The sequence below is a fragment of the Biomphalaria glabrata genome, chromosome 18 (genome assembly GCF_947242115.1).
Source record: "Biomphalaria glabrata chromosome 18, xgBioGlab47.1, whole genome shotgun sequence".
In the NCBI taxonomy this organism is placed as follows: domain Eukaryota; kingdom Metazoa; phylum Mollusca; class Gastropoda; family Planorbidae; genus Biomphalaria; species Biomphalaria glabrata.
The window spans coordinates 16,357,678-16,380,894 of record NC_074728.1 but is presented as its reverse complement, the minus strand read 5'-3'; the positions used below and the strand labels follow the sequence as shown (position 1 = coordinate 16,380,894).

Below are 23,217 nucleotides of genomic sequence, written 5' to 3'. Positions count from 1 at the left end.
CGAGTCTAAGCAGTACGCATCATACTGGAACAGTCCATGGATGGAATGGAACTCCCCTCTCTACGTCAGTTTTATAGGATATCAAAAGCCGGCTGAAAGCATGGGCAGAAAGACCCTCGGGAGACTTCCGAGTCACTATGGAGTGCTTGAAAAGATTACCATCATCATCAGGAAGCCATATGAGGGGATGACTTGCAGAATAGTGCATGGCAGACAACTGACAGACGCATTTGAAGTCCAAACAGAAGTGAGACAAGGCTGTTTACTTTCTCCCTTCTTGTTTCTACTAGCCATAGATTGGGTCTTGAAGACAGCAAACAGACCAGAAGCGGAACGGTGTACAGTGGACACTATTGAAACAGCTAAACGGCCTCAACTTTACAAATGACGTGTCTCTTTTATTTCACACAAAACAGCAGAATTTGAAAATCCCACCGGACCCCCCACTACAGGGCCCCAAGGGCCCCAAATGATTGTTTTACATTAGATATTAGATATTACGCAAAATGCAGGGGCCCCAAAAGAGGCCAAGTACCCCGGGCCCCCAAACGCCACTGTTTTAAAACTTCAAAACGATAATTACCTATATATTTTAGACCTCTCTTCAAAGTTGAAACTGAAAATGTATATATTGTACTTATTACATTCAACAGAGGAACATCTTCGTAATAATAGATATATACAAACACAGTCAGTATAAGTTACAGACAAAAATAGAAAACAATATGGATATTTATTAATCACACACATAACACACACACACAGATATATATATACACACAGTACTATATATATATATATATATATATATATATATATATATATATATATATATATATATATATATATATATATATATATATATGCAGTGCTTTTTTGTGACGTACGCACCGGTACGGCGTACCTGTACCTTTGCCAATGTGGGAAAAGTATATTTACTTTTCTTGTCTTTAACGTTTATTATTAATATATTAGTAGTTAAAAATTCGGCAATCTATCACTAAGAATCGGCACCTATTTTATTTTTTTTACAAAAAAGCACTGTACATGTAAATAATTAAAACAATAATAGTCACAAAAATACAATTTATTTGAATCATATATTAATTAAATAAATAAACATAGTACAATAATTTTTTAAAAATGTAAAAGCTTATCTAAGGGGAAGAACTTTAATATCATAGCAATATATCTCAACACTGCAGGTATACGCTTCCTTTTTTATTTAAAATAAAATGAATACATTACAACTATTTGATTAATTAATTTGCTAATTTTGCGATTGATTTATGTATTGTCATCAAATATGAATGATTATGCAAAATTTAAACTTAATCTGACAATGGGAAGTCTGAAGTAGGACATACATGTAAAGTAATAAGCAAAATAATTTCATAAATAAATAGTCACATATCTGAATAAATAGTAAATGAAAATATACTCTATGACAAAAATGATAATTGGTTAATTTCTTTTCATTGTTTTATAGTTTGTTATGAACAAGAAATAATTGTGCAACTCGATCAGACATTGGGTGTGGGAGAAAAAACGTGTACGACAAATGTAATTATTAAATAAAAGTTTTACCGTAACTAGCACTCGACTCCGCAACTGTATAACCTGCAATATCATTATGCATGTGAAAATACATGGTGCTAACCAAAACTCTTTAGTTTTAAAGGTTATCAATTTTCAGTTTTTGTAAACCCAAACCAAATATTTAATTGTAACAGACAAAAAAAATCTAATTTTCATTCATTAATGAAATAAGAAATAACAAAGCTTTCAGTAGCCAAGCAAACTAACAAAACATCACCATCAACACCTCATGTTATAAAGTGTTGAAGTTTATTTCTTTAATATTTGAAATGATTTCATATTCCTAGTGGTTCTAACGTATATTTAGCACCAGGTATTGATGCAAGGTATTTTGAGTGACCTATAACTATATTTTTTTTTTTATATTTGAAACAACGCCTGTCACCTATTGAATATTCGTGCTATAACATTTTGTACACTTTCATCAATGTGACACGCATCAAACCCTCTTGCAAATCCTAAAAATCATTCTAGATCTCTGACTACAGTCTACGTTCTAACAACCCACTAGCAGACGATTTCAAACTTTGGAAGGGACGTGGGGGGTGTCTATTTTTTTTCCAAACCCTAAAACTTTACGCACTGTAAACCCTAGCGCTATGTATAAATGCACACATACAAACATACACAGACACACATATATCTATACTATAAAGTAGAAAGTAAGGCGTATGTATGTATGTATGTATGTATGTATGTATGTCCCGCATAGAAATCGAAACCGTTTCACCATTCTTGATAAACTTGGCAGAAATGTTCCTTGGGTGCTAACTGGAACCGTAACTTATGTATAGTAGCCCTAAAACAAACTTAGAGACCCTCAAAAAAAAAAGTTGCCCAACTCTATGAAAGTAGGCCCCCTATTAGTATCTTATAATTTTAGGCCATGTTTACATGAGAAAAGATCGAAAAGATCTAGATCTAGATCTATGCACAGATGGTTTTTTACTTTGACACATGTAAATTACAAAATATAGTCAATTGATTTCATTATTTAATAAAGCTTCAAATTTGTGTTTCAAAAGCATTTTTACATAAATTCGTTCCTTATATCTGCGAATTTAGAAGTCCTAACGTACTTTATAATCCCATTCATCTATCGAAGTCGACATCTAAGTCTAGACAGTCTAGATCTTCTTATCTTATCTTATATAATACAGACGTTACTTCAAAAAAGATGATTACGTCCTACGCGTCAAGCATTTAGTCATGCATATTAACCAATGACTTAAATTCTACCAAGTCACTGGTTTTCCTGGCTAGCTCAGGCAACCCATTCCATGCTCTATTTCTAGATCTAATTCAAAGAGGAAAGATCTACTTTATACTTTATCACATTAACATACAAAATAAAGTCCATTCATTTCATATTTTAATCAAATTAACCCTCAAATTTTGTGTTTCTAAAGCACTTTCATGCATTTCTTCGATATAGCTTCCATGTTGACATGCATTTTAATAGTCCCATTCATGTGTCGTGCACACCGCTATGTAAACACACTATGATTGGACAGGCTACACGAGGCTATAGGCCTATATGGGGGATATTAAATATACTAACATACAATAAATAATAAGCTTCTTGAGCTATTGAATTCACTCTTATAATAGTAGGTTTACATCTATTATAATAGTATCTAGACTCTAGATCTAGATCTAAATATATGTAGACCTACAAGCAAATGTTTTTATTTTAAAAAATGGATTTAGGTCGATTAACTATTCTGATAGCACCATTCATACTATTTTTAAATTCACGCATTCGCGTTTTTATAGCATTATTATTTCGTTTAATTGTTTCCAAAACACTCTCATATATATAACTAATATTGTTCACAAACTATGATTTCTGCATAAAGGTGAGACCGCCCACCACTCAAAGGGTTAGAATGTGGAGGGCAGTAGATTCAATCGCCCCCAACCCCACCCCACCTTATCGGCCAACATATCAGAAGGGGGGCGACTTAATATAGAAATAATATAAAAAAACGATTTTATACAGATATTTTTAACAAATTTGTTCACAAACTATGATTTCTGCATAAAAATTGGACCGCCCCCACCTCTCAAAGTGTTATGGTAGGGAGGACAGTAGATGCAATCGCCCACCCCCACCACACTGAATCGGCATACATTCGAGAAAGGGGGCGACAGAGATTGATTAAAAGACCAATATCATATGGATATGTAACTAATTCTGTTAACAAGCAAGGTCTACAAATCTACACTTAGTATTTATCTTATTCACTCATTCTACGCGATAAGCTATTGTAATGAATAATATTTGCTATCGAGGGGCAGACTGGGCTCCATAGCCTTGTTCGGCAGCTAGTCAAGGAGATGGAAACTCTAAAATAATACCTACATCTGTCCATAGCCGTCTTAGACTACTGAGCCACATATAGCCTAAAGAGTGGATTTGGTCTGCGCATTTCACATTCCACTATAAAAATACCTAGCGCTGGCTGGATGCCTTAATTATGGAAACGTCCGCCCAGGGAAGTGGCTAGGCTAAGAACGAGAGCGAACATACTCTCCAGTAGGCCACCACAGTCATGCTCTAGCCAACGTACTTGCACGAGGTGAGGATGGAAGAAAGGCTTGCTAACCCTGTCCGATCCGTCGCACCATTTCCCCAGCGAGGACCATACGCGGGGTGATGGTTCCTCTACAGAACGCGATGGTACAATATAGGAAAATGGAGTTTGTCCCCTCGTCGGATAGGCCTGCGTCCTCGCATGGGATGGGGAACCCCAACTGCATAGGCTCAAAGGACCGTGACCCATTGATAAACGAATGTGATAAATCCCGGTTCAAAGGTTCATAAAAGAGATTTATCTTGAACCTTTTTGGACACTTCAAGAAAGATATCTTACAATGTACCGAAGGCGGACAACGGCTTTGTCTGTAATAGATACGTAAATAAATGCAGGTCGCAACTAGGTTTGCGTAGTCATGTGAAACACTGCACTCAGCTTTAATCCTCGGAATCGAAGACATTGCCATTATCCTAGTCTAGACTTCCGTTGTTTTTTTTTTTGTTTTTTTTTTTGTTTCTTTTTGTCTGCAAGTCTGGAACTATTTCACCTAACTAGAATTTATACTCTTAGTAGATCTATACATGGGCGTAAACATATTTTTGTTCATGAATGAGGGGGGGGTAGTGGGCACAATTTTTTCCCTTTTTTTCAGCCTGCATTAGTTATTGAGAACGAAACAATCGCTTGTACAAAAAGTCATCTTTTTCATAAAAGAGGAATTTAATTTTTAAAATTATGTTACTTGTAACGATTCCTCCTATTAGCTTACAAACTCTTCAATGGTTCAAGATGACAACTGGAAACTGGATTCTAGGCTTTTTTTTTTCTACGTGTAAGGCAACTCGCTTGCGCTCAGCATTTGTATATGGTCGTTAACAATTGTAAATAGTAAGCATCATGGGCGTAGCCAGGGGAAGGGGTTTTGGGGTTCACCCCCCCCCCCCAAATGAAATCCCCCCCGCAGGGGGGGCTCGGAATTTAGTGACTGATATTTTGCTTTGATTTTGTTTATTTTAGTTGAGATTTTAATACTAAACCATCCCTTGCCCCAGCACAACCAAGGGAGTTTTGAGTTTAAAACCCCTACCAGGGGGGTTCGAGTTTAAAACCCCCTACAATGGGGGTTCGAGTTTAAACCCCCTACCAGGGGGGTTCGAGTTTAAAATCCTCTACCAGGGGGGTTTGAGTTTAAAAGAGTTTTGCAGTTAAATCCCCCTCTTCTATAAAACAAAACAAAAATGCAAACAACGAGCCCCAAATTCCAAGAGCACAATTAAGGAAGATTTTGATTTGAAAACCCCCTCCAAAATTTACGATAAACCCCTTCTTCAGTATAAAAAAAGCAAATTACACACTCAAAATTCTATGAGCGTAGCCAAAGGGGTTTTCAGTTTACCCCCCACCCCCGCTTCTTCAGTAGGGTTTGAAGCTAAAAATACCTCTTCAATATAAAAAAAAAATTACGCACTCAAAATGTTTATGAGCGTAGCTAAATGGGTTTTGACTCAGTTTTAAGTTTAAACCCCCCTTCAGCGGGGTTTGAAGGTAAAAAATACCTCTTTAAAAATAAAAACAAAGTAAATTATACACTTAAAATGTTATGAGTGTAGTCAAAGGGGTTCTGAGTTTAAATGCCCCTCCAGTGGAGTTTGAAGCTAAAAAATACCTCTTCTATATAAAAAACACAAAATAATCACTCTAAAATTTATGAACGTAGCTAAAGGGGGTTTGATTTTAAACCTCCCGCCAGCGGGGTTTGAAGCAAAAAAATACATTTTCAGTGTAAGAATAAAAGCAAACATAGAACTTAAAATGCTATGAGCTTTGCCAAAAGGATTTTTGAGTTTAACCCCCCCCCCCTCAAGAGGGGTTTCATGCTAAAAAAAATACCTCTTCAATATAAAAAAAGCAAATTACACACTAAAGTTATTTGAGCGTAGCCAAACCAATTGGGGGTTTTGATTTTAAACCCATCTCCTACAGATGGCTTTTTTTTTTAAAGTTTAAAACCCCTCCAGATGGTTTTGAGTTTAAGGTCCCCTTACAGAGCCTATTGAGGTGAAAAACATCTATCTTCAATATTATTCTAAAGCAAACTACAGTTACTAAATTTTATTACCGTAGCTAAATGGGGTTTTGAATTAAAAAACAACTCCAGAGTTTTTTTTAGTTTTTTTTTAGTTTTCGATATAAAATCTAAAGCAAACTACAGTCAAGAGCCAAGAGCGTATTCAAGAGAGGTTACACATTTCTACCAGTGGCGGGGCTTCATTAATAAAGTGCAGTGGATAGTTATCTGCCGAAATTGAAAAAGACTAAATGTGGCTCAAGTAAGATGGCTAAGACAGATTTTAGGAGTCAGTTATAGAGATCGGGTCTAAATCAAGGAAATCCTATGCCGAACTGGGAGTGAACCACTTAGTAAGATTGTGACAGAGCGTCGCATGAGGTTTGCGGGACATGTTCTCCGACAAAATGAATTACGCATAAGAAGACATGACATCCTAGTACAACTTGGCGCCACACATTCATGGAGATCCTCAGAGCAGGTGGGAAGAGGCTTCAGACATTACCAGTGACAAATTTTGTGAAAACAGCTTGACGGCAAATGCGACAAGCGGCGCGGGAGGATCAAAGTCACATTTGGTTTTTGAAATAAAACTTTTTAATAGCAGGAATATGCACTGTAGATACCTCAGAATATGCATTTTGTAGACTTTCAATACCAGAAATAGTCCTTGGCGTCGGGGCTCCGCCCCGCACTGGGGGTGCTGATAGCACTCCCCCAGACCCCTTTGCTAGCAATGGCGGGGAATCTACAACGTTTGTACTAACTCCAGGAAGAACCTATTCTAGAGCACAATAAACGTCTTCCGAAAGAATGAAGGGTCAGAATGTAATAAAGATTATGTACACACACACACACATTAATAAATATTTAAAAATTTCGCGGGGGGGGGGGGGTGGGGGGTGGGAAGGGAATTCCCTCACCCCCCTTCCCAAAAAAAATCCTGGCTACGCCCATGGTAAGTATATTCTAGCTGAAGTTTTGAAACAAAAAGTGTTTTATTGCTATTACCTTTAGGTATTCCGTTTTTCACTTTGTTGAGAACTAAGAGAAAAAAAAATATTTATCTTAATCTTTCACATTTTAATAGATTAATCATAGTCTACTATATAAGATAAATAGAGAAAAACAAAGTGTACGTATGTGTATACCAAACAACATGCTGACTTGTAAAATAGAAAATGCAAGATGGGGATGGCTGGTCCAATCAGAGGCTGGAATACAAAATATAAATGTATAGTGTCTATGGAAATGAAGACTTAGGCATATAACGGAGAGTATTCGAAACTAATATTACAGAAAACAAAAGTGACTCTTATATAAACGATGCACACGTACGTACCTAGAGTAGAGATGACAAGGGAGAGAACCCTGTATATAAATATATGTCCGTTGACATGAACAGCTGTTAAAGAAAATAAAAGGTTACAGTTGGGTAAGTTTTAAGTTTGTTTTAGTCATTGGTAGTGTAATAGCAACAGTAAAGAAATGTAAATTAATGCGAAACAAACAATTCTAAAAACTCTATACACACAAACGGGAAATACAAAACTCGAAACTTCTCATATAAAAAATTGCACATCAAAATGTTTTAGCACGTAACGGACTATAGTAAATGTAGTAGAATAAGCAGTAGGGTTTATTAGAAGAAATTTCTATAAATCAAATAAGAACATAAAACTTAAATGTTATTTAACATTGGTTAGGCCAATAATAGAATATGGGTTAGGCCAATAATAGAATATGCATCCAATGTTTGGGACCCCTCAACTCAAGAAAACATTAAGAAACTGGAACAGACACAAAATAGAGCAGTGAGATTCATAACAAACGAATATTCACATTTGACTAGAGGAATACCTTTAGTAAAAATCACTAAATTTAGAAAGCCTTCAGGATAGAAGACCAGCGTATTGTCTTTAAAAACTTACCTTTTGGGTGCCTTACTTTTTTTGTAATAAGGATTATATAGAGAAGTTGATTGAACAACATTGACAATATAAGAGAACTCCATGTCTCCATGGCGATAATAAGTGACAACAGTCTCTATGGGGAGATGGGGACATTGTCGTTGAAGAAGTGAGCTCGTGTGCACTCAGCTAGAAATATACCAGTTATATGAAGACCCCCTCCATAGTGACAGAAATAAAAAGGTACAGATTACGTTCGGCAGGTCACCTCGAAAGAATGCCAGAGAGCAGAGCATCAAAGATTGTTAAAAAATAAACAAAAGGCAGGCACCCCAAGGGCAGACCACGAGCACGGTGGTAGCTTGATGATGTAGAGGCAGATCTACAACAGTTAAAAGTCCGGGCCTGAAGACGTAAAGTCCAGGATAGATCTGAATGGAGAGATGTGCTAATGCAGGCCAGGACCCTTCATGGGCTGTAGCGCCACTGGGATGGGATGGATCTGGCGGGTGTAGAAGATCAGACAATAGTGCTAAGGTGGCCGTGTCAATGATAAGTCAGAAGCTGAGGTGTAGAAAATCAGACAATAGTGCTAAGGTGGCCGTGTCAATGATAAGTCAGAAGCTGAGGTGTAGAAGATCAGACAATAGTGCTAAGGTGGCCGTGTCAATGATAAGTCAGAAGCTGAGGTGTAGAAGATCAGACAATAGTGCTAAGGTGGCCGTGTCAATGATAAGTCAGAAGCTGAGGTGTAGAAGATCAGACAATAGTGCTAAGGTGGCCGTGTCAATGATAAGTCAGAAGCTGAGGTGTAGAAGATCAGACAATAGTGCTAAGGTGGCCGTGTCAATGATAAGTCAGAAGCTGAGGTGTAGAAGATCAGACAATAGTGCTAAGGTGGGCGTGTCAATGATAAGTCAGAAGCTGAGGTGTAGAAGATCAGACAATAGTGCTAAGGTGGGCGTGTCAATGATAAGTCAGAAGCTGAGGTGTAGAAGATCAGACAATAGTGCTAAGGTGGCCGTGTCAATGATAAGTCAGAAGCTGAGGTGTAGAAGATCAGACAATAGTGCTAAGGTGGGCGTGTCAATGATAAGTCAGAAGCTGAGGTGTAGAAGATCAGACAATAGTGCTAAGGTGGGCGTGTCAATGATAAGTCAGAAGCTGAAGTGTAGAAGATCAGACAATAGAGCTAAGGTGGGCGTGTCAATGATAAGTCAGAAGCTGAGGTGTAGAAGATCAGACAATAGTGCTAAGGTGGGCGTGTCAATGATAAGTCAGAAGCTGAGGTGTAGAAGATCAGACAATAGTGCTAAGGTGGGCGTGTCAATGATAAGTCAGAAGCTGAGGTGTAGAAGATCAGACAATAGTGCTAAGGTGGGCGTGTCAATGATAAGTCAGAAGCTGAGATGTAGAAGATCAGACAATAGTGCTAAGGTGGGCGTGTCAATGATAAGTCAGAAGCTGAGGTGTAGAAGATCAGACAATAGTGCTAAGGTGGGCGTGTCAATGATAAGTCAGAAGCTGAGGTGTAGAAGATCAGACAATAGTGCTAAGGTGGCCGTGTCAATGATAAGTCAGAAGCTGTACAAAACAATAAATTCTATCTCAATCTCTAAAATTACCTGTTTTAATTCTGTATGGCGCCGAAATTTGACAAATCTTTTGTTTTGTCCCTAAGAAAAAAGAAATGGGTATTACTGATATTGTAGAGCGAAATCTGTTTCAGTTTTATGTGCCCGAAACCTATGAGGCACAGTGCACAGATAAAAAATAAAACTGAGCAAAATATTTTTCTATCTGACCCCAATGTGTTTCTATCTGACCCCAAAGTGTTTCTATCTGACCCCAAAGTGTTTCTATCTGACCCCAAAGTGTTTCTATCTGACCCCAAAGTGTTTCTATCTGACCCCAATGTGTTTCTATATGACCCCAAAGTGTTTCTATCTGACCCCAAAGTGTTTCTATCTGACCCCAAAGTGTTTCTATCTGACCCCAAAGTGTTTCTATCTGACCCCAAAATGTTTCTATCTGACCCCAAAGTGTTTCTATCTGACCCCAAAGTGTTTCTATCTGACCCCAAAGTGTTTCTATCTGACCCCAAAGTGTTTCTATCTGACCCCAAAGTGTTTCTATCTGACTCCAAAGTGTTTCTATCTGACCCCAAAGTGTTTCTATCTGACCCCAAAGTGTTTCTATCTGACCCCAAAGTGTTTCTATCTGACCCAAAGTGTTTCTATCTGACCCCAAAGTGTTTCTATCTGACCCCAAAGTGTTTCTATCTGACCCCAAAGTGTTTCTATCTGACCCCAAAGTGTTTCTATCTGACCCCAATGTGTTTCTATATGACCCCAAAGTGTTTCTATCTGACCCCAAAGTGTTTCTATCTGACCCAAAGTGTTTCTATCTGACCCCAAAGTGTTTCTATCTGACCCCAAAGTGTTTCTATCTGACCCCAAAGTGTTTCTATCTGATCCCAAAGTGTTTCTATCTGACCCCAAAGTGTTTCTATCTGACCCCAAAGTGTTTCTATCTGACCCCAAAGTGTTTCTATCTGACCACAAAGTGTTTCTATCTGACCCCAAGTGTTTCTATCTGAGCCCAAAGTGTTTCTATCTGACCCCAAAGTGTTTCTATCTGATCCCAAAGTGTTTCAATCTGACCCAACTCTTTATTGTTCCTAAATGTTCCATTATTTTATCATCAGTTATTAAGTGCACATTGAAATGTATAAAGAAGGAATGGTCTTTTTACAATATCTTTATTCAAGTCAGAACTTCAGGGAACCTGTAACCAGGAAACAGCGTTGATGCTGATCTCAAAAACGGCTCTAACGATTTTCCTAGAAATGTAACAGTTGATGTATATCGCTGAGAAAAGAATTGATAGCCCATTGGCCACACGGCCAAAACTCTAGATTGACTATTATTATTTTTTTTCAAGTTAAAAATGAAATAAATTTAAATTAGGCTATAAAGTGGAGTAAAAATGAATTTTAAAACTTTGAGTAGTCAGCCGTAGTGTACCAATACATGAGTTGTAAATGAACGAAAGGACCACGAAAGATTTACACAATTTTAAAATGTCCAATGTCCGAATGGTTAACAACCCTTCAAGAAACCGAACATGTCAAATCACCAGTTTAACCCCCGGTAAGAGTTAAGTTATTTTTTTTAGTTAATTTTTGTGATATTGTATTTTATGTTGAGCCGTAGAATGGAGGTATTGTCTTTAAAAATTTATTTTAGTCTTGTTTATGTTCTTCTGACATTAAGCTCATTTACAAGCATGTAAAGCACGTTCAGTATCTTACTTCTGTGTGTGACTAATGCACCCTACCATAATATCGTCATCATTGGAGTAGCAATAGTCAAATATTGCTTCCATCCAAAACTATTTCAATTAATTCTTCACACAGAACATCAAGCAAGTAGAAACCCAGAAAAACGTTTCAACACGCAAAATCCTTCAAATTAACAAGTGTTATTGAGGTTATTGAAGCACACTATTCTGGCATATAAATATGTTCAATCAAAAACCCTAAATGTTAGGGCTATAGATCTAGACCTAGAACATATTTAATTTTTACGGCGACAATTCTTTGCTCACCATTAGGCTGATCGAATCGTGAACTCCCCTTACGAAGATAACAGTTTCCTAATTTCAATATTTACAAACATTCAAAAGATATTCAAAAAGTGTTTTGTTGTTTTTTGTTCTTTGTGTTTTCTTTACGTCTCTATGGCAACGAGACCGTAAGATATAAGAAAAGCAAAGAGTTAGTTATCAGAGAGCCAGAAGTCATTGAGAAAGCGAACTTCTGATGTTGACCATAGTCTCTACTAACTATTCTTATATTTGTTTTTACCTATGATTCATTCACCAGAATTTCAATATTTTCTTTCAGTGTGTATATATTATATATATATTTATTTATTTATATATATATATAAAGCGGTGTATATCTAAAAGAAGTCATAAGCACTCATACTTTACCTAACACTTTTCTTTTTACAGCTCGAAGATTAAGTTTTGTCCTCATCAACCAATCTTGAAAAATATAAAGCGCACTATAATTATATTAGAATTTATATTGTTTAGCAATTAATACAGTATACGAAAATATGAACACGTATGAACTGGAGATATATGTACATACCTTTCGTATCGACGTGAGTTAATTCCATAATAGTATTGAGCTTAATAGAAACAAAAATGTACATCAGCCGAGGAAAGTTGCATTGCGCTATCTGTCTGTCCGTCAAGTTTAGACATTAAAAAATAAAGTGCTTAGGAATGACGATTTCGTCATGGGCTGTATCGTCAAAATAGTTGCAACGTCTACACTGAAATATAGGAAAGTTACTCTTTTGCTTTTAAAATAATTGTTCGAATTTGTTTCTTTATGAACATAGCCTCTTTTCAAAACGATTCAAAAGCCCTTTACAGTTATAGCCCTTTACAGTTATAGCCCTTTACAGTTATAGCCCTTTATAGTTATAGCCCTTTACAGTTATATCCCTTTATAGTTATAGCCCTTTATAGTTATAGCCCTTTACAGTTATAGCCCTTTATAGTTATAGCCCTTTACAGTTATAGCCCTTTATAGTTATGATGCTGTGATTAAAAGGTAAATAAAATAATGTCTTCTTTAAAGTAAGTAACAAACAAACATATAAAATGTAGAATGTTGGTTTGTGTCAGATGTATTTTGAAAACCAATGAAATATTAGTTCCTTTGAATATAAACCCGATCCATCTTGATCTACTACGAAACATTCGAATCATATACTTTATCTTTGAAAAGACGTAAGCATATTATATGCAGGTATGAGAATTTTGTTTTTTTAGGTTGAAAGTATCAGCAATCTCGTTTGAGATCGCTTTTCAAAAATAAAAATAGGACGCCTTTATTAATTTTTGGCTAATTTACACATTAGATTTTTAATTTTTTTTATTTATTTTTTTTTTTGTCTATGGGTCACGTATGTCCGTATCGCCATCTTGATTTTGACTATTATCGTTGTGCGTGCCTGCTCTTGGTTATTTCTTAATAAAAAATAGTCCGCTTTATATAAGGCTGCCGTCTTAGGCTTAGTGAACACAAACATGATGGCTGCCTGGTCGTGCGGTTTGAGCGCTGGACTGTCGTTCGGATTTATCGACGGTCGAGGGTTCAAACCCTGCCCGCGCCAATCCCCCGTCGTCCTGCGGGAGGTTTGGACTAGGAAGTAAACTATCTTCAACTCTGAAGGAACATCCGAAACATGTAAAACATTTTACAAACAAAACAAACATGAAATAGAAACAATAGATCGCTATAGAATCCTCCATGTTCACAAGCCCTTCGCTTGTAAAGTTGTTACCGCGTTGGCTTGAGAAGTCCGAGAAGGCTTTAGCTCACAATTTCGAATTCAGGTCTTACTTATTTTAAATTTATTTTCATAAATGCTTTTTTTTTTTATTGTTAGTCTAGATCTATTACAAATTTAATTACATGACTGATCCAAACTAATTGCTACGCTTAATATAAGCTTTGATTTTTTTTTAAAATATTTTTTTAAAATGTTTTAAAAAAACTGTTCATAATGTATAAAATTCTTCCTGTTGTATTTAATTTATAGTTTTATATATATATATAAAAAAAACAACATTTTAGTTACTTTCCAACAGTAAACTTACTTTTATCAAAAGCTGTTCTGCTGATTTTCGTTTTTTAGGATTAGCTGTGAACATTTCATCTAAAATGTCACTGAGTTCTTGAGAAATTGTGTTTGGCCAAGTCGGTGGTTCTCCTGAGCCAACTTTAAGCATTACTGCATGCTCTCTTTCTATATTCCCATAAGGGACACCGCCAGTAATCATTTCAACGATGGTACACCCTACACTCCTGTCAATCGAAATAGTACAAAACATATATGTTACTGTAACGCCTGCATTAAGGTTAATGATAGAATTTGTTTCAACCTATATTCAGATATGATTCATCAACCTACAAAGTCAGCGAAGATAAAAGAATCAAGATGCATCATGGGCGTAGCCAGGAGAGGCGGTGTTGGGGACTAAAAGATTAGGGTATAATTGTGTGACTGTCATCACTTGCCCCAGCGTTGCCAAGAGAAGTTTGAAGTTAAAACTCCATTCTTTAATCTAAAAAAAAAACAACTAACGCAAACTACATTAACTAAACTCCATGAGCCTAACCAAGGGCAGGGGGGGTAACGTTTAAACCCCCCCCCCCCCCTCTTCAATAACAAAAACTAAAACAAACTACAGGCATTTAATTCCATGAGATTAAAATCAACATTTAGGTGGTTTTGGGTTTAAATTTAAAAAAAAAAAACTAAATCAAGCTACAGTCACCAAATTCCATGAGCGTAGCCATGGGGGGAGTTTGAGTTTAAAGCCCCCCCCCCCCACGAGTACAGTCTCTAAATTCCATAAATAGGGTTTTGAGGATTAAAATCCTTTCAATAAACAGATAAGCTACAGTCACTAAATTTAAAAAAAAAAGTAGCTAAAAATTGGTTTTTGAGTATATCCCCTCCTTTTTTTCCAGTGAAAAACTGAAGTATATCTAGTCATCAAATTCCACAATTTTTGCCAAGGGGAGGGGGTGGAGATGTTAAAATCCCCCTTCCAATAAAATAAATAAACAAAGCAAAAGCCAAAACAGATGAGCGTAATGGTGTTTTGTGGTAAACACCTTCTCCAATAAAAAACTAAAGCAAAACTTATCGCTTGAGCCTAGCAATGGGGTTTTTCTGCTAGTTGCTGGAACCCATTAATAAAGTCATTGTACTAGAATTCCACCAACAGATTAAAAAAAAAAAACTAAAGCAAACTATAGTCATTTGAGGCTCAATGCTACCCTAAATAAAATACTTCAAACATTGATTTGATTTTCTACCAGTCCAATGGCTCCATTAATTAAATCATTTATTGAATAGCAAATTTGATATATGACCTACACTTTTTTAAATGAAGAGTAGCAGGATATTGAACTGTAGACATTTCAGAATTTGCGATATTTTTGTTTAGCGTACAGGAAATAATGTTAGGCTTGACATGACGATGAATGTGAAATCATGAAGGTTTGGTTTCACGTTTAATTTCCAAACCAAGTGACACTCTGTTCAAGACTGCACATTTTTTTTGTATGATTTCAAGACGCCCTCATTTAATGCGAGTATGAAAGTTTCTGAATTTCTTATAACAGACAGTAAAGAAATAAAACATTGACGAATAAGTGGTCTTAGAAAGAAACAAAAACAAGGTTACAAAGATAGTTTATGTGGAAACACAAACTCACTATCGGGCCCCCTAAGTTGTTTATTCTGGCAGGTAAAATAAAAAAGCAACTTTCAATATTCTCAGCAAGAATATCAGAAGCTATGAACTAAAAACTATCAGTCTCCGACTATACAAAAAGAAAACATCATATCAAAAGTTTTGCAGATTTTATTATATCGGTAGATAAACTAACGACATGATACCACATAATACGGAGATACAAGCGTATATTATTATTATTATTACATTCTTAATATTCATATGTATTCAATGAACGGATGATTGAAAAGGTATGGTTCAATGTGAACCTGGCTTAAATGATGATATTGAATAATTATCTAATTGATTGTTTTCTAAAGAACCAATCTCTCATTTAAGGCCTAGAGGAAAAAGCTTTTCCCTTTAGTTTATCTCTAAATTACTAATACATATGATCAGTGTTTCCCAAACTGTGTTCCACGGAACACTAGTGTTCTACGGGAATAATTAATTAGCAGGCCACTACATAAATTGATTTCTCTAAAAATAAACAAAGTGTTCCACTAAATACTCAGAATGTGTGAAGTGTTCTGTTTAGAAGAAAATTTAATAAAAGATGTCGGCGGTATAGTGTACTGCAATCATAAATACATGTGTTTATATATTGCGTTTTCAATGATGTTTTAAATATCATTGGCTTATGTCTTCTGTGTTCTAACAAGAAGCAAAGCCTATGACGTAATTTTCTTCTTTCTTCACTAAAGACAGATCAAAAAAAGATGATAATGAAATTGAAAACAGAAAGCTACCAAATGTCTGCTTTGAAGTCATAGTCTTTGTTTTGTGTGGGAGGATTACAAACTTCTGGAGCCATCCATCGGGCTGTCCCGACCTCTAGTGTTATACCGACCGTTGTTTGCTCAACTATTTTAGAAATTCCAAAATCTGTTAGTCGTAAGTGTTCCTCATTCTCTAAAAGTATGTTGGCACCTAGGGGAGATAAACAAAATCACAACTTAACAATTTGAAACCACTGTTAAAGTAAAACACTTTTTATAATAATGAATCGATGTTACTATTAAATGTAAGATTGTCTTCTTTTGTACTAATTGAATAGTTACCTTTGATATCTCTGTGTATAATTCGCCTTTCGTGTAGATAACATAATCCTTCTAGAATTTGTTTGGCGTAGGCAATACATTGTACTTCATCTAGGTGTCCTTTATCTGCATAATACTCGCGAAGTGATCCCTAGAGAAATACAAATAAATTACATGACCATTGTATGTAAGTGTGTTTCTCCCATTGCCGGTGGTAGCTACGCGCGCGTAGCATGGAACACAACTTATTTAAATTATATATTCGATTTAAATTCATACTAAGTAGATTTTTTTTATCTTTATCAACATTTTGTTTCAAATGTAAGTAGCTATCGTGAAAGAATGTACTAAACTTAGTAATACTCATTTTTCTTAAAACATTTTTTATATATAAAAATCTAAACCGTTGGCATAAGTGTGTTAAAAACAGGCTAAACCATCACCTCGCTTACTAAATAGTCATTTGTGTTTTGTTTTTTTACTTTTAATAGTGAAGAGTTGTAAAAATGGAGTTATTTTTTTTTTATTAAAAAAACAGCTTGCACAGTTAATTTTTAAAATTGAGTTTTTCTGCTTTTAAGGATAAAAAGTTAACTCATTGGGTTATTGCGTTGTGTTAGGCTGGAAATGGAAATGTGTCATACAGAGTAGCAAGGGAAATAGCCAGAGAAATGAGCTACAACAGTAAAAATAAAAGCTTCTGACGTCACATACGAATATAACTAAAAGAACGAACATATTTATTCGTCCGCTAAAAAAAAAACGAGTCAGCTGTTAGGTCACTTCCCGACCTCGGGTTTTTTAGTTCATTCCCAAATGTAGAAAATGCTGTACAAACTGTCTCAATCGGAATATCGGTTTAATTTCTTGAAGAACACAAAAGTTGCTAAACTAACTACACCCATCTGCTTGGCATGATATTTTTGTTTATTCACCACTAGTTGAATCTCTACATTAATTCTTGTTGGATTAGAGGACAAAGAGTTCTGCATTATATTCCTAGGTTTCTTTATTCTATTTCAAGTCTAGTTGCATTATGCAAGGATATGAAACTAGAATAAAAAATTAATTAATATAAATAAACAACTTCATGTCCACATTTAACTTAAAAGACACACAAAGTAGGAGCCGCTAATTTCAAAATGCTATTAGCGTCTTCCTAGTTTAAAATGTTCATTCTAAGCAAACACGTCCTAGTCAAAGTGGCTGCTTATAGAACACATTCAGAGTTCAGAACTCAATTTATTGCATATCAAGAAGTTAATGTTTCTATTCAGATTTTGCTTCTAGTTCAAAATAAGTGTAGCTATTATTCTATCTACTGTGTTCCTGTGCACTCATCAGGACACGAACGCGCATCACACTCAAGCGGAAACTGGATGTGTTAGAAAAAAAAACTATAGTACAGAGCTTTGGGTTACTCTTTTTGATTTTAGTCCTATATGAGCATCATGTCTAGAATCAAAATCTTTTTAAACAATTCTTTCTTATCATCATTGATTCCATATTTTTTGTTTGTTTGTTTGTTTTGTTTTTTTAGCATTATAAATTTAACATCAATTCCCAAGGAAAAAAAAATAACTATACATAAAAATTAGGGAGAAAATGTTCTTAAACTAAAATGAACTTTTATGTTATTTATGTATAGATTATAGATAAATAATTACATTACCAATTTCATATAGCCGAAAAATAAAGAGGCTACAGTATCTGTTATTGCAGTTCCAAAAAATGGAACTATTCGCACATGTTTCTTAAGAATCAATAGAATCTCTGTTTCTCGCCTGAATTCTCTCTGTGGAAGGAGAAAACATTATAATAGTACTCTGCCCATTTGTGTACACTTTTAGCAGCACCAGTGAGAAAATGTCGGCTATTAAAATAAAAAATTCCAGTCTTCACCATGATTCGAACATAGGACCCCCGATTTGGAAGCTCAAAGAGTTTTGTTACAGCAATCTTATAATACAAAGGTGGTTTTTAGCTTCAAAACCCGCTGGAGGAGGGTTTTAAACTCAAAAACACCCTTGGCTACGCTCATGGAATTTCGTGACTTTCGTTTGCTTTATTTATTTATTTTTTAAAAGAGAGGGGTTTTAAGTAAAAACCTCAATTTTACCTTTATAACGCCTTTCATTTTCTTGATACAGTGATGTTAACTTACTAAGGGAAGTCACTGCTGCTTTGTAAATGCTACGTTTTGGAAAATTTCGGTAGTCTTCCTTTCATCAAGCTTTGTCCCTATTTCGTGGCTCAACTGATTAAGACTTCCGTAACACATAGGAGCTTGCTAAGAGTTTTCCAACACTAGAGTGTATTATAAAATAATATTTTAATGTGTCACTATCAAGATGACAATATCAAGATGGACACAAATCTGTTGATTTACGTTTTTGTATGTTTTGAGTCTGAATATACAATGTATAGAAAATACAATAGACATACATATTGATAACCCTGCCTAATTAACTAAAAACCAATGACGTTTGGGCCACGTGGCTTTCATACACTACAAACGAACAAAAAAAAGACAAACAATTAACTTATAGTCAACTTATTTAATACTTTCTCTTTGTCTCTTTACCAATATATCACTATTCTCTCTCTCTCTCTCTCTCTCTCTCTCTCTCTCTCTGTTGTTACATTCTTTGCCTCTGTCTCTAAATCTTTAATTGTAGTATCGGTATCGATGTGTATCTTAACTCTTCTAAGACTTTGGTCTAAAATACGTTAAACTATAAGAGTCTAGGTGGATGTACTGGTACTTAGTTGTATGTTTCATTCTAAAGACTGTATAATTTCAATCATTGAACTTTAACCTAGATATTAGTGATCAACATACATTACACCTACCAACGTGTTCTCCTTGCTAGGTATGACCTGAGATAATAGTATATCTTTCACTACATACAGTTCATCATCTGGCTTGGCCGTATCTATCAGTAAATAAACTTTTCCAAAATGGCCCCAGCCCAGAAGTTTTCCTCGTTCCCAGTCTTTTGGCAATGTGTCAGACAAATAACAATCTGAAAAACGAAAAAAAAAAAAAAAGAATTATTTTCCCTATTAAAAAAAAAATATCTACACAGCTATTTCTGTGACAATAAGACTTGGACTAGCAAATACATGGAGGTCGAAATGAGCAAAAATCCAAGTTTTTAAAACTTAGCGTCGTACAGGGTCGGTCGAATGTTACAAGAACAATGAAATAGTCTACACATAATAAAATTGGATTTCAATCCTAGGGTGTTTTTATTTTTCTTAATTTGGTGGTCAATATTATTCAAAAAAATCATTCAAAACAGTAGCTAAAAAAATATCTTTGCACTCACTTATAGATGGGACATGACAATAAAACCATTGAATTCACATTAAACCCTTCATCTGAATCATGATATACAGTAACTACACTATTGGTGAGATATATATATATATTTATATATTGGCCTCCTTCGGTCGTAGAACGACTATGGTTCATCTCGAACAAGTGAGATGAAAGCCTGGGCATTGTCTATAGTCGGAACGATGTCGCCCACACAGCAGTTCTCCCCTCTCCACTCAGCTGATGTGACTAAAGGAACGGAAGATCCGATACAGTTTGGGATCAGTAGCGCTGCAGGATCTGCCAGGCTGTAGCACAGTGTGCAGCAATCTGCCTAAGGGTCACCAGCTCCTGATTTTTCCTCAGGGTTGTCTCCCGAAGCCTTTCCCTCGTTTGGTTGTAGCCGCAAGGCAGCGGAGGTTTGGATTCAGAGTTTTCCTTCTCCTAGATGGGTAGACAACCAAGGCTAACAAGCCCTTCCAGCCTGAAGCTTACTGGTTTAGGCGCCAGTTGCTCGCCTTTGCCCCTTCTTCTGTTGGTGATAACTGTTCCGCCGGGCTCAGTATCAGAACCACGCGTGAAGGCCAGGAGTTGGGCTGGTTTTCAGAGGCTGTTTGAGACGCGTGCCATTGGAAGCATTTTATAGGTAATGGTGGGCTTAGAACCATTACCACTTCCGGCGATTACAACCTTGCCTTAAAAAAAAAAAGGTGCCAGTACTCAGTGATGGATTGCCTAACTCTTAACTACTAATAAATTAATAATAAATGTTAAAATACAAGAAAAGTAATATTTTTTCCCCACATTGAAAAAGGTGCCGGTACACTGTACCAGTGCGTACCGTGACAAAAAAACAACAACACTATGTGTATGTATGTGTATTTATGTGTGTCTATTTAGTGTGTGTTCTGTGTATGGGTGTTGTTCTCTCCCTTTCTCTTTCTCTCTCTCTCTCTCTCTAATGTGTACTAATGTTGTCTGTTGTATTTATGTGTAATTTTCTGTTGTGTTGTCTTTATATGAGAAACGAGTCCTTGTAATCACAACAAATTTCCGTAAGGATCAATAAAGCAGTCTTAGTCTTAGTCTTACTAACTTGGGAACTTGTAATTGATTTTTTCTGTTCTCATATGGCACAATGTATTATATCGAATGAACATCATGAACCAAGTTTTACATCAGCCTAAATGAAATATTTTATCATCATTGGATAAGACAAAGAGAATGATTTTGATGAAAGTGTTAATGACCCTGAAAACTATGTTCAAAGCGTCTTTTTCCATGCTACATTTGATACAACAGTAAATATACTAAATAATGAATTGAATACGTTATGACAACATAAAGACATTTGTGACATTGTATACAACATAAGTTGAGCAACGAATGTTTGCAAAATCATTGTTCCAACCAACAGTTAAAACAAACTGATCTTAATTAAGGGAGAAAATCAGATAAAGGTGGATAGCAAATTTATAAAGAATTAAAAGCAATAGAAATGTATTTGAAAAGAGTCTCATTGAATTACTATTTGTAGAAACATTTTATCTTCAACTTCTTCAACGTAATCAAATTGTACTGTGCATTTTCTAACTCTCCCCATGTCAGTGAGTGGCCAACGGCGAACGGTTATTTTCCATTTTTATTTTTTTTTAAAGTAGAGAAGATCAACGATGTCATAAAAAAAATAGTCTATCAGCGCTGGCGATGGCCTCTATCGATGAAAAAAATTACGTCACTGAAAGAAAGAAGAAGTTATTTTAAATTCAACTAAAAGTATGAACTAATAAGTTCATTGTTTTCTTTTATGAGTTTGTTGTGAAAATGTGTTGCTGTTGTTTTTTTTAAATTAAAATTTATTGTGAAAACTGATATTTAAAACTCAGACTATTTTAAATGATTAGCAACAAGTGCCAAACATTTTATTCATGCACCTTAACATAACGCATTAACACACAATAATTAGAAACTCAAAAGTATATGGGTTGAATATTTGTTTTCAAGAAGAAAGATAAGGATCGGCATTTTTTTTTTGCACGCTTGTGGCAACAATCTTCGTGGCGGCCCTGGATTTGTGTTCTTGGGAAAAACAACGTGTACCCAAGTTGAGATGAAGCTTAGAACGAATCAAGCGACCGATCTCACAGGCAACAGCTTGCAAATGCAGCGAGTGAGGATCTAAGTCTGTACTAGCTACTTTTAATCTGAACAGGTCACTTCATCAAAGCTGCCGCAAGACTACTAAAGAGAATACAAAACTAGAAGACGGTCCAGACAAACTAGACTAAAAGACCTTTCATTTTGATATTTACTGACTATTGAAACCCCAGTTCTGCTTATCCTTTGGCTACAACCTATTTTAAAACCACACCTTGCTTTAGGATGGCTAGTATGAACTCAATTTGGTAACATCCTTAAGTTTTCTTTTACTCAAAGAGTTTGTACAGTCCCGCCACTTATACTTAACGACTTGCATTTGGCTTGCCTCATATAAATATTTAGGAAAAAACAACTGAAAATTTGCCTTACCTTTGTTGTTGTCCATTTTGGTTCAATTTAATGATAGAGCTACGTTGTCTTTCAGTAAAAAGTAAAGGCAAGATTCTTTTATATTACCTTGTCCAGTACTAGATAAAAAATAGTAATCAATATTGGGACCATAGTTTACAACACAGACAGAGCTCAGACGTCAACAAGTTATGCGACACACAACATTATATGGCTCACTAGAGATGAAAACATCAAGGTTCTAGATCAAATTATTATTTTGTTGAAGAAGAAAAGGTCTAGGCAGGACAAGTAATAAAAGACATCAATCTATTTTATTTTATGAAATCATTTCATTTGAGATAGTTCTAAAATTACATATATACAATATGACTCTTTATGCTACATCATTCTTTTTAAGTTCCCCTTTCAGATCTTGTGATCTATAGGGCAGATGATGTTAAGGTCATCTGTTTCTTTGGCCAACGGTTAAAGAGCAGGGTGTCATGTGGCCAGCACAACAACCAACCTCATTAAAGTCAGGTCCTTATTAGGAGTTGGGTGAACTCGGGGGCGCCCCAAAAAATCCCGAAATACCTGTCTTCACCAAGATTCGAACCCAGAACCCCATCTTCGGAGGCCAAGCGCTTAACCACTCACCCACCGCTTCACTTTTTATAAAACCCTAGTCCTTTCGATTTAAGTCATGCTCCTTGAGATTGTGAGATATACCTTGATAAGAATTAGATTGAAGCGTAACCCATTTGAATTTCGATTTAATCTATATTATTTTGTAATGGCCTCGTTCTAATTATTTTTTCACTTCCATGTTTTGTTTATATACTGACCACGTGACGCCTGGCCTACTCTGTAGTCACTATTCATCACATACGAGAAACTATTAGTGGTCGCTTCTCTA

The 23,217-nt window shown here is 35.7% G+C and overlaps 1 protein-coding gene across 2 annotated transcripts in view; it reads right to left on the bottom strand.

Moving 5' to 3' along the window:
* Window positions 1–22,439, bottom strand: part of LOC106077574 (uncharacterized) — a 37,181-nt gene extending 14,742 nt beyond the window's left edge. The window contains exons 1-14 of one of the 2 annotated variants that reach the window (XM_056017530.1): window positions 22,341–22,439; window positions 19,343–19,515; window positions 18,162–18,284; window positions 16,511–16,640; window positions 16,199–16,379; window positions 13,800–14,007; window positions 12,277–12,316; window positions 12,114–12,167; window positions 9,743–9,793; window positions 7,550–7,612; window positions 7,359–7,421; window positions 7,219–7,251; window positions 1,588–1,620; window positions 584–616 (exon numbers count right to left, since the gene is read on the bottom strand). In XM_056017530.1, the coding sequence (XP_055873505.1) occupies window positions 584–616; window positions 1,588–1,620; window positions 7,219–7,251; window positions 7,359–7,421; window positions 7,550–7,612; window positions 9,743–9,793; window positions 12,114–12,167; window positions 12,277–12,316; window positions 13,800–14,007; window positions 16,199–16,379; window positions 16,511–16,640; window positions 18,162–18,284; window positions 19,343–19,515; window positions 22,341–22,356 (1,201 nt within the window). In that variant the 5' untranslated portion in view covers window positions 22,357–22,439. The remainder of the gene's footprint in view (window positions 1–583; window positions 617–1,587; window positions 1,621–7,218; window positions 7,252–7,358; window positions 7,422–7,549; window positions 7,613–9,742; window positions 9,794–12,113; window positions 12,168–12,276; window positions 12,317–13,799; window positions 14,008–16,198; window positions 16,380–16,510; window positions 16,641–18,161; window positions 18,285–19,342; window positions 19,516–22,340) is intronic. The other variant, XM_056017532.1, reaches the window with a different exon arrangement.
* Window positions 22,440–23,217: the final 778 nt, after the last annotated feature.